General features: G+C 35.9%; 1 protein-coding gene across 1 annotated transcript; it reads left to right on the top strand.

Annotated features, from left to right (window-relative positions):
• The first annotated feature begins 351 nt into the window (after positions 1-351).
• On the top strand, positions 352-738 carry LOC136040689 (inactive selenide, water dikinase-like protein). The gene has a single exon (XM_065724988.1). The coding sequence runs from the start codon at positions 352-354 to the stop codon at positions 736-738; it is 387 nt and encodes a 128-aa protein (XP_065581060.1).
• The last annotated feature ends 11,078 nt before the right edge of the window (positions 739-11,816 follow it).

Here is an 11,816-nt window from a genome sequence, read left to right as displayed (position 1 = left end):
TTGTAGAGTTGATAACGCGTTAAACGTACTGAATTCTAATTAAATACCCAATATTTCTTCGATATTTCTTCAAAAAATTCAGTTTTACGTTTACCACGTTATCAACTCTACTAGAAAAGCACATACTTTAGAAAATATAGATTTTTAAGCTTTACTATATTTTAAATGTAGATTTTTTTTTAATTTTTGTTTTACAGGCTGATTGCTTTCTTTGTATGTAAATTATCATACCAGAAATTTGTCTCTCTACTGAAAAAATTGATATACCAAATATTCTTGACTTTGTAGATTATAAGCAACATCATATTAACGGATAATCATGATTTCTTTCTAATTTCAGCTGCCCGACTAATGCACAAATATAATGCCCATGGTGCTACAGATGTCACTGGGTTTGGGCTCCTTGGTCACGCCCAAAACTTGGCTGCCAACCAGAAAAACGAAGTGGCATTCGTAATCCATAATTTACCAATAATCGCCAAAATGGCTGCCGTCGCAAAAGCTTGTGGTAATATGTTCCAGCTGGGGCAAGGTTTGAGTGCCGAAACTTCTGGCGGACTGCTAATAGCCCTTCCTCGTGAACAAGCTGCAGCCTACTGCAAAGATATTGAGAAACAGGAGGGATATCAGGCTTGGATTATTGGTATTGTGGAGAAAGGGAGTAGAACCGCTAGAATCATTGACAAACCTCGAATAATTGAAGTACCAGCAAAAGATAAGGAGGGGGAACTATGGTAGACTATCACTGAATAAGTTGCAAAGCCTTTCATTCAATTGAATTTATGATAGGCTTTTGATGCTTCATCCAACTATATATATGAGTTTGTGACTCATTAGTAAACTAAACTGACATACCAGGTCCTTAAAAAATTAATAACTATATATTGTTCAGAAGTTATTTGATACTATTGTTTGATAGTTCAACGCTTTTTTTTTTTTTTTTTTTTTTTTTTTAATTTCCCGTTTTCCAGATATGGCTGGATTTTGGCGCTTTTGGTAGCAGTGTGTTAAAAGGGAATATTTTGTCAAGTCCTCGAAAACTAAACTAAAAATATAGTTTGTAGAATGAAAATATGTTTTGATATTTTTGAATACTCTAAACATGTTATAGCTGATAAAAATCAATCCATCCTGACTATGTTTTTGAGCATTTAGATTAAATCGCAGCAATTAAAGCTTGCTCAATATTTCAAAAAAAAATAATTAAGCCACCCTTTTATCTGACTTTCAGTGTGGTGACTCAACGCAGTGTCATTTATTATTATTGAAAAACGCGTTTGAAAACCTGCTTCCATAAGTGATTGTAGATTTGAACTCCAAGTTACTATTCATCTGCCTGTTTTAATTTTGCCATCTTTTCCTTATGTTTTTTGCATAATATTGGATTGTTTTTGGGAGCTAAGGTAATATACCTGTTATCTCCATGCTAACTTCTCACCAGCAATAGCTTCTTGGTGTGCCGCATACCGCTAGAACTCCCAACTTTTCTTATTGAAACACTGAACTATCAGCAGTTTTGAGGGCACCTGTAGGTCGATACTTGTCACATCGACTTTGGGGGCAATTAAACTTTAGATGACGATATTGTCTGTTGGATTTTAAATTTCCAGAACACTTTAAAAAACGTATAACCAGTAAGTACAATGATGTATACGTAGAGGGCCAGTCAAGTTTATTTTAAGTCGAAACCATACTTGTGAGTGTCGGTAGCTGGTATATTACTTTAACCCCAAAACAGCCTAGTATCAACCATAATATTTCAGAGCCTAAAGCTTTTATTTTCTTCACTTGTTGCAAAACTGAACCTAGTTTGACAACATTTAAGATGAGCTTCCCAATTTAAAACCAAAATTGAAAGTGAGTCTAAAGTAATCCTTTGTAGATATGATAAAGATTTTAGTTGAAGTTATCAGCTTCTAATGTTTGTTTTTTACTTGATGCCTCTGTTCGTTCTTTAAACTGACATGTATTTAGCAATATGAAGCATCTTAGGCAAACTTCATTGAAGAGCTAATGTGCTGATGTTCTGGCTAATGCATATGAATGGAACAGTGGCCATGATGCTTATGGGTTTGAATCTTTTTCGTCAGTGCTTGATCTTTTGAATACAATTTATTAAACATGTAAATGAAATTTTGAAGTGTTTTAGGGTTACTGAAAGTTTAGCCTGGGTCGAGTGGGCTGTTCTTTTGCTTGTCTTGTTCTTTTACATTTTGAAACTAATGATTATTGTTAGCTTACAAGTGTGAAAAGTGTTGACAAAAAAAAAATTAGAAAAGACATCAGCACCATCTAGCGTTTGGTGTCTCTTTTCTTTTTTCAGCGTAATGATGGGTCAAAATTAATGTAGTAATAAGTGTCTGATCCCAGATCCTGGAAAAAACGCTGTTTGCGGAGCTTACAATAAAATGACAAGAAACGCTAAATGGCATTGCTGATATAACAACAACGGTAAGATAGTTGATAACGCAGTGTTGATAGTTCAATAGGTAACATGCAAGAGGGTGGTAGAATGGGAGAATGTATTTTGGTTGTTTTTGAGTGTTTTTAGAAGGTACTTCAGTACAAAGAAGGGTTTTTTTGGTCGTCTTAGGTCTGATCTGAACAATATTTTGATAGCGATTTCTGCTTCTCTGGATTTTTTCTGATAAGAAAAAAGGCCTATCGAGTTTCGGAAAAAAAGCAATTACTGCTTACACTAAGAATCAAGTGGGATACTGAACAAGCATAGACACGTCGGCACGGTCTAAAAACATTGCTTAAAGTTTTTTACTTAATAAGGTCTGATTTCCCGCAATTTTTCCAGACGAGAAACAAAGGGATAACGAATTTAGGAAAAACTAGAAACTGCTGCTTACTTTAAGAACCAGGTGTGATACAGAACGAAACATAATGGCGTTTTTGACACGACCTAACGATATGATGTGGAACTGTAACGTAACAAGCTCTGATTTTCCACAATTTTCTCCGGTAAGAATAAAAAAGGATTGATGAATTAGAGAAAAATAAGACACATATAAGAAGCAACTAGAGTAGATGAAGAAACACATTTGAGCAGTTAATACACCATAAAGACTTAATGTGAACAATTTTGACATTACGGGCTCCGATTACATGTAGTTTTTCCTGGAAACAAAAAACGGGTCATTGAATTTGGGGAAAATTTGACTGCTTTCCTAGTTAAGAAACAACTAGGAAACAGGAGTGAGCAGTTAAGACCAATTAATAGAAAGTCTCTAATTTCAGGGGTGGGCTGTTTGTTGGATTGCACGAAAAAAAATTTCATTTTTTTAAATACCACGGTTGAAGTGACCAGTTGGTTCAGCTTAACATTCAACATGCTATGGAAGTGGGTTCTTGTGCACTATCTACTGATAAAAATTGAATATATGGCATAGTCAAACTGGAAATAGTAAGATATGAAAAAAAAATGGTATTCTTAACAGGAAAGGTTATTTTAGCTATTTTAATCTTGTTGGGCTTATCTTTTTCCCTGCAATTAACCGTTAAAAATTCAAAGTTCCAGGCAAAAATTATTATTGTTGGCTGTATCGTATCCTGTATACGGTTTAATTTCCCCAAAATGCTCGCCGTCTCCTTTTTTGTTTATCCTTGTTTAAAACAATGTTTTTTTTTATACAAAATAACAACTCGGAACAGTAATTGTTCAAAACTTCTTTGTGATTTTTAGGTGAGTGATGAGGATTTAGTAGGTTTGGCACACGGATCTTTTTCTCTATAGTACATGCTCACAGTTTTCTGATCATCAACGGCAGTTACTTTCCTAATCTACCGTTCTAATCCTTGAATATACATGTTTCCTATTTTTCCGTTTGGGTTGAAAACTGAGTTAATAAAACGGTTTGACATATTTGTATTGGATCTATTTATGTCGTTAAAATTTCTATTAGTATCAACTTGATCGTATTTATCTACTTTTGGGCCCAAGGCGAAATCTCCTTAATTTGCTAATGGACTTTTTTGAAATATTGGTTTGTTTTAATCTCGAATAACATACTGAGGCGGTCTATCAAAATGTCCACGTTTGGCTGATGGGTCAATGAATAACGTATATTTAGTTTTAGATAATGCTACTTTTTTTAGGGTAATTGGAAAAATAATAGAAAGAATATTTTGGATTAAAATGTATTTCTGATTGATATATGTCGCATATTGAAATCTAACAGCATGGCTTATGTAATGAATACTTAGGATTTATCGCGAAACTTCTTGATTTTTTTTTTAGACAGAATTTATTTAAAATGGAAGAAAAAAAATACAAAAAAAGAAAAATTTGCCAAAAAAACATTATGGCTTCTGTGGCCATTCTTGAAACTACGAAACATATCACTTATCAATGGATATGGCGTTTGAGTTTGAAAATCTAGAGTTTGAAAAGAAAAATAACTTGTAATTCAAACACAAAATTAATACACGATGCAACATCCATTTTAGCTAAATAAAAATTTATATCAAACTATAGAAATTCTTATAAGATGGTTAATAAGAATAATTGGTTATATTTATCCGTGATATTTTAACAATAAAATTGATTGAAAATGTTAAATTACGAGGAGTTTTAAATCAGCAGTAGTTTGAAATGTAGGAAAAAGCAAGTTTTAGCTTATTCTCAAGCACTATAGGGCAAATGATTTTTAATTATAATTTAATACTGAATTCTACTATCTAGTATTCAATTCTAAAATATAAAAAATTTAACAATGATGCATAATGGATACTTGCTTGTATTTGAATTAAGTTGTTTGTATTTGTGGATTCGACCTACAAGCATTTTGTAACGGAATTTGTCAATAATAAAGCATGAGGATCTTCAAAGTCGGATGAAATAAACGGCTATATTTCTGGAACTACGTTTCTTAGAACTACTTGCTGGTTATTTACGAGGCAAATGTCTAAGGACCATCCAAGCTAAAGCTCATACTGACTTGCTTATAGTGCTTACAGCGGTTGAGCGTTCGAAGACTTGGGATACTGTAGTTATTGGTGATGACATATTTTAGTCCTGAGCACCACAAGGTCTACCTGCATAGTGAGCTAGAGGCAACCACTTCAGGCTCAACTTGGGACATCAAAGCCATTATTAAGAATATTGGGACTGAAACCAGCAAACTATTTCCTTTTGCTCACCCAATTCTTTTCCGCGACAGTACTTGTCGTCTATATGGATGAAGCAAAGGAATTGCGCTTAAACGTCTGAGCGACTACTAAAAGTTTAGGGAAAATGCTTCAACGTTTTCTCGAATTGATGCATCGAAAAAAGAGATTAAAGCAGCGTTAGAAGCTGCACTTTGTATATTGTACGGGGGGAAAACCTACTGACAATCTTGACAGTTGCCGTTACCGAGTCTTTCAGCATAAAGTAGCAACGTTTACAACTTTCGTTCATCCCCAAGATCTACCTCCTACTTCAGCAGCAGTGAAATTTCACTGTTTCCAAACCTATCTTCATGTACAAGATTGGATTGGACTTCAGAGCACTGCCCTTCATCCTAAAAATCGGGGATGGAAACCCCAGAACAGCATTCTTACCCTATTCTCACGGATTTTCTAGCGGCACCAAAGAAAAATTTTCACAGTCGTGATGTGTCGTTGTAAGGGATCCTGTGATAGTGACCGGTGCAGTTGTAATCAAAATGGCATCAAATGCATCCCTGCTTGCAAATCTTGCAAAGGAACAAGTTGCTCTAATGCTCAAGTCCAAATCGAAGATGAAAAAGACCTGTGACTAATTAAATAAATGTGATGTATCTCTAATCCCTTTGTAATTTCAAATTACCTTTGATATTTTGTTCAAATTGAAATCAACGATTTACCTATTTGTGAGAAGTCACTTATTGGATTTCGGTGGTTACGTTTGGTAATTTTACCCAAAAGAATTTGGGATGGTTACGTTTAGGTTTGAGTGTGGGTGGGGATAATTTGACGTGCACGAATTCTTCACTGTATTAGCAATCCAATTCTTTTTTCTGTACGGGTTCAACTTTGCGTAATGTTGTTCTAGGACCTATATCGACGCTTGATTTATCGGTGGGGGGGGGAAGAGAACTGAAATTGAGCGTTCAAAAAGAAGACTAAGTGCAAATTCATCATCTACCTACCAGATTTACCTATTACTGATTTTCTATACTTGCCAATTAAGCTGTTTTTAAAAAGTCGTCATTTTAGAAGAAACGGCAAAAAACGAACAATTTCGCCTCGTCCGATTTTGGCTGATTTTTTATATGTTGTAGGAAATTATTTTCCGGTTCGAACGGTACCAAAATCAAAATTTTTGAAATTTGGTTGAAGTTAAACTTTAGTTTGACTGTACTAATATCAATATAAAGCTTGGTTCACGACATTGATTACGTCTAGACTAGTGTCATTCAGTCTGTTATATGTTGCCACTCATGGACTGTTGACGACCACCAATGATTTGTCTGTGAAAATATAATTCCAACTCAATAGTCTGTGTTACTACTAGTAAGGCAAAGAGGAGCTCTGACATAACGTTCACCATATTCAATGTTAATGCACACGTATTCCCAAGCCTTTCAACTTGATACAAGCACAATGAAAGATTTTTGTGCGATGAAGGACAGTAAGCGGTCAAAATTGTAAATATGTTTTTGCTAGTAAAAATAGAAACTACTTCACATCCTTTTTTTTGAAAAATCGTAATTAATATCCACTTTCTGCATACTTCCAACAAATATTGCTGTAATTTTTTTTCGAGAAGAATCAATTTTAAAGAAACACCGGTAATTTGGTGGTAAAAGAGACTTTTAAAATTGTTTACGTTTGGCTCTTGAATTAAAATAGTATATGGTTTAATCAAATTAATATTTTTGTAGCTCAGACAAAGCTGCATACGAATGTTGTACATTTATCGAAAAAAAAAATCCTAAACTCATAACTTACTATACACTGCATTAAGTTCTACTTTTGAGCTTATCAGGAATATTTTTGACAACTGGACGTTTCCAGATTTCGTATGAAGAATGTGAATCAATTGTAATTTGAGCTTTTGACAAAGCAAGCACCGCAAGATGGGCGGATAGTAAAATTTTCATCACTCATGTCAACCAATGAAGACTTCTGCAAAAAATACAATCCTGAATTGATAACCTCTTGCCATGTGGCCATACAAACACTGCCTGGAACATCTTGAAAGAACGATATATTTGTCTCACAACATTGACGTTGTTAACTTGTCCATGTTAACGAATTCTTGGGACTGTCACAGCATCCTTTTTGACCTTTTTTAAATTGCTTAACAATTTTGAGAATTCTCCACTGCTGACAGACAGAGTCTGGACTGACTCTGTCTGCTGACTACATGCCTCTGGATATGCCCCCCTAACTAAATGCTCTGCTCAGGGTTGCTCTAACCTCAGGTTAAATTGGTTGAACCTTCATCTATGAAGAAAACTGAATCGGTCTTTCAACTAAACTGTGAATTTAAACGCCCTCATCAGTTCCATGATGCTTTACGGAACTGAGAAATGGCGTGCATAAGTCGCAACCCTAAAGGTCGTCGTTGTATTCCAGTTTAAGAGCCTGAGATGATCGACTACTTGTGACTACTTTCTGGGAATTCTGAGGGAGATGTTACACTACATCAAAAGACACTATGTGTATCGAGGCTAAGGGTAATAACTTTAAACTTCCAGGACCACCATTATTGCTACTACGAGTATGACTACTTTTGGCCGCTTACAAGTCTGGACTGTATCAGCTGAATTTTGTGACTAAGACTGATTGCAACTGTGACTGCTTGCGTCTGAGATTATATGCAACTGTCTTAACTTGCAACCGTGATTACTTCTGACTATGGCTAATTGTGACTGTGAGTACTTAATTGTACCAATAATTGTGAGTGAGTTTTTACGCCTGATAGCTTTTAACTATGTACGTAACTTGACTGTTGCTACGGCCATATATGGCTGTGATTACTTGCAACTGCGAATGTAACTACTTACAACTCCAAGGGCAACAGCTTGCTAAGAGTGTGACTGCAACTGCGAGCAACAGTGACAACTGACATTGCCACCGCGATTGCGACTGTGACTTTAAATACTAGTACAGCTCCAACTGTAATAATTAAATCCATTGGACTAAATCAAAAGAGTATTTCGGCATCTTGCTTGTCAAAATGGCATGGTACGTTCAGTTTGTCGGAACAACTGAATTTGTATCTGTATTGATCTCAGGAACAGCTACGGGTCTTAAATTGAAACTTTCATTGGTTGCTAAGGGGTATTTTAAACATAATCAAAAGAAACTAGGCTGTTGAATACGCTTATTTTCGATATTTTAACATTTGTTAGGGAAGGACGTTGAACCAATCAGAGATTGAGAAGTACACTAATAGCTTCCAAGCTGGGTCACTCGCTTGATGCTGAAGGCGGACGAGTCCTATTAGGCTTTGGACGCCTGTTTGCCTTGAAATTCATGGCGACTTTTTGTTTAACCAATATTCAAATAATGTTTTGTTAGTGTAACTGAATGAGACTGTGAATTGGGTCACTTGCTTCACACTCTTGGCAGGTTGGCCCCCTTTTAGACTACGGACACTTGTTGGCTTGTGAGTTCAGGTGACTTCTCGGTCCACCTAATATTTGATATTTTTTTTCTAATGCATATGTCTGAGCTTATGAATTGGGTGTTAAACGTGCTCGACATTCTAGGCAGGCGAACGCCTGTTTGTGTGAAATTTCAGGCTACTTAACTGTCATTTGTGAATTCTAAAAATTTTTCAACCTACTTGAGACTCTAGGCGGTCCTGCATCTACAAAAGCTAACGAACAAGTATTTGTCTAATTTGAGAGTCACAGCTACTCCCGCCGCCGTTTACCAAAACATTTGGAAAACTATAGTCTGTAGTCTACCAATTCACCTGCGAGCCCACGAGACTTGTCAGTCAAGTGTCGATCATAAAACTCGGTAATCTGCCTGAGATTCTAAGCAGGCAAGCCTAATAGGCTTAGGTCACTTGTTTGCATGTGAGTCCAATCAAGTTTAGTCCCCCCCCCCTTTTTTAGCACACAAGTCCAGTCGACATAGACCACCATGAGTCAACCCAAAAATTTCGATCATCCCTGAAGTTCTCTGACTATTAGTTTGTCTGATTTCATAGACGATAATCTATGGATGACAAACTATCGATCAACAGGCGAAAATCACATCATTTTTGTACATTCCTGAAAACGGCTAATGCCAGCTGTCAAGTGTGCTACATTTCCTTATGAAGTGTAAGAATATATTCTTCATTTCGAATTAAACTTTGAATAGCTTCACCATGCTTTCCTATCCATAAAACCAATAAGATGTGCAAACGAGATGCAGTAAAAGTGTCAATGCTGGTGGTCAGACGCAGAGACAAAAATACTACCTTAAGGCATCTCTTGTTTGATTAAGACTCAACACTCCATGAAGTTGTCATCTTAATACCTTCAGCCTTAGTACTAATCGCCATAGAAGTAGTAGTTTTAGTATTAGCAGCAGCAGGGTGCACATATAGCCTTTTGGCTTTTGGATCCTCCTCCTCTTCATTCCCTGAAAGTTTCAAGTTAATATCCTAAGACTTCTCCGAGATACACCCTTACAACTGGCATAATGTGTTTTAATTTAGGCAATCACTTCCCTCAACATTCTCTGAAAGCTTCATCTTCAAACCCTTAACAGTTTTGGACTCTAAGGGTTAAGCTTGAACCAGTTTCTCAGTAACAAATACTGTGTGTAAACAATGGGGTGAATTATTCTAATATTGGTTCCCAGGCCTGTCAGCTTTTCCAAAGTTTTTTCAACTGCGAAAACGCGCTGTGCCCTAACTATTCTACTTTTATCATCTGTACTGCATCCACTATCTTTACTGATATTTTAACCTTAATGCACTTAGCTTTGGTAGTTGTAGTATGCACATAGTGCCTTAAAAGTTTCAACTTAAAACCCTAAGTTGTATGGGGAATATTACTGATGCGCCCTTTTGGCAATCTGGATATACATAATGTCTTTTGATTTAGTTTAACTTACTCCTGACCAATACCTGAAGGTTTTGCCTTGATAACCTTATCTTCATTAGTCCTAGTAGAAGTAGCGGTATGTACAGAACGCCTTTTGTATAAACATCCCTCTCAACGTGCCCTGAAATTATAATTCTATGCTCTAAGCCAATCCAGAGAAATTACTCATGCATCCTTTTGGAAACCTGCATTGACGTAGAGTGTTTTTATTTAGTTCAAAATCTCCCTTAATATCACCGGAAAGTTTCGCCTTAATAACTTAAGTCTTTGTAGTTTCTTCTTTTTTGTCATTAGTTTATACTCTTTTCTTTTCTATTATGTCGGAGCAACTCCAGTTTCTCTATTTTCTTTTCAGATTTTTTTAACATATTCTAGCATGCTTTTGAACATTTGACACTAATGCCGCATTGCGATGTTTATTCTTAAACTGTTTGCCGGCTAGCAGGCTACTGCAACATCGCAGAGATGTGTATAATGACTCATTTCACAGCTCATGATCATGACTACATGATTTTTCTAAGTTTAGCTTGATAATGGGATTGAAAAGTGTCATATGACTCCAATAATGATACTTATTGATGCCGTTTCTGGAAGTGAAAAAAGCTCGGAAGCAAAATAAGTGTGCTATTCTGATCTCTGGTTGAAACCTCCTTAACTCTAGACTTAAATCTTCCCCTCTTGTATAATACCCGTCCCAGTCTCCTTAATAAGTGAATACCCAAAACTAACTTTGTGGGAAAACTGTCTAATTAAAAAAGTCATTTATGACTGAGGAACGAAAAAAAAAATGTTGATCATGCTTGTCTATAATTGTAAAAGCTAATTGTGAAGACAGTTTTTCAGAAAAAGGCTTGAAAAGCTAATGTGTCTTTTTTTATTCTTAAGATCAGTTCCAAATAAACTTTATCCTTAGAGAGATATCCGAGTTTTTTTATTCAGTAACATATTGGTAATTCTGAGAATTTTCATTTCAGCTGCTACTGCTGCACTTTTGGTGGCGTGAGGTCCTTCCTGTTAAACATCGAAACTCAAGTTTCTTCATTTTTATCATTAGTTTATATTCTTCTCTTTTCTATAATGTCGGAGCAACTTCAGTTTTTCGATTTCCTTTTCGGATTTTTAACTTATTCTAGCAATTTGATTAATTCCTATTTTTACCGTTCACATTCATTGTTGAAAAATGTGCTTTTTTGTTTCCTCTTTTTTTTGCATCTTCTCGAGTAAAGGACTCCGTATCATCTCAGCAAATTTTGAAGAAACTTCTTTTACACTTCTCGTATTTTTCTTAATCTCACATGCTAGAACGCACGTTTTGAGTTTCAGGATGATGAACAATGTCGACTGGACTTTATACTAAAAAGGGGTGAAGGGAGTGAGTTTGCTTGAACTCACATGTAAACAAGTGACTTGAGCCTATTAGGATTGCCTGCTTAGAATCTCAGGCAGACTAATGAGTTTTAAGACCGACACATGACTGACAAGTCTCGTAGACTCGCAGGTGAATTGTGAGACTTATAGTTTTCGAAGTTTTTGGGAAAACGACATGGGCAAACGGCGGGAGTAGCTGTGACTTTCAAATTTGACAAATACTATTGTGTTAGCTTTTGGAGATGCATGACCGCCAAGAGTCTCAAGCAGGTTGACAAAATTTTACATTCGCAGAATTTTTAAGTAGTTACATTCGCAGTTGCAAGTAATCACAGCCGAGTGAAATGTGGCTGCTGGAACAGCCGAGTTGTATTTGCATATAGTTTCAAGTTGTCAGGATCACAAAAAGTCTCAGTTACAAGT

This window comes from Artemia franciscana, chromosome 21 (genome assembly GCF_032884065.1).
Source record: "Artemia franciscana chromosome 21, ASM3288406v1, whole genome shotgun sequence".
In the NCBI taxonomy this organism is placed as follows: Eukaryota; Metazoa; Arthropoda; class Branchiopoda; order Anostraca; family Artemiidae; genus Artemia; species Artemia franciscana.
This window is presented reverse-complemented; position numbering and strand designations above follow the sequence as displayed.

Coding starts and splice junctions, on each gene's coding strand:
- LOC136040689 (XM_065724988.1), top strand. CDS start 352: ATGCACAAATATAATGCCCATGGTGCTACAGATGTCACTGGGTTTGGG.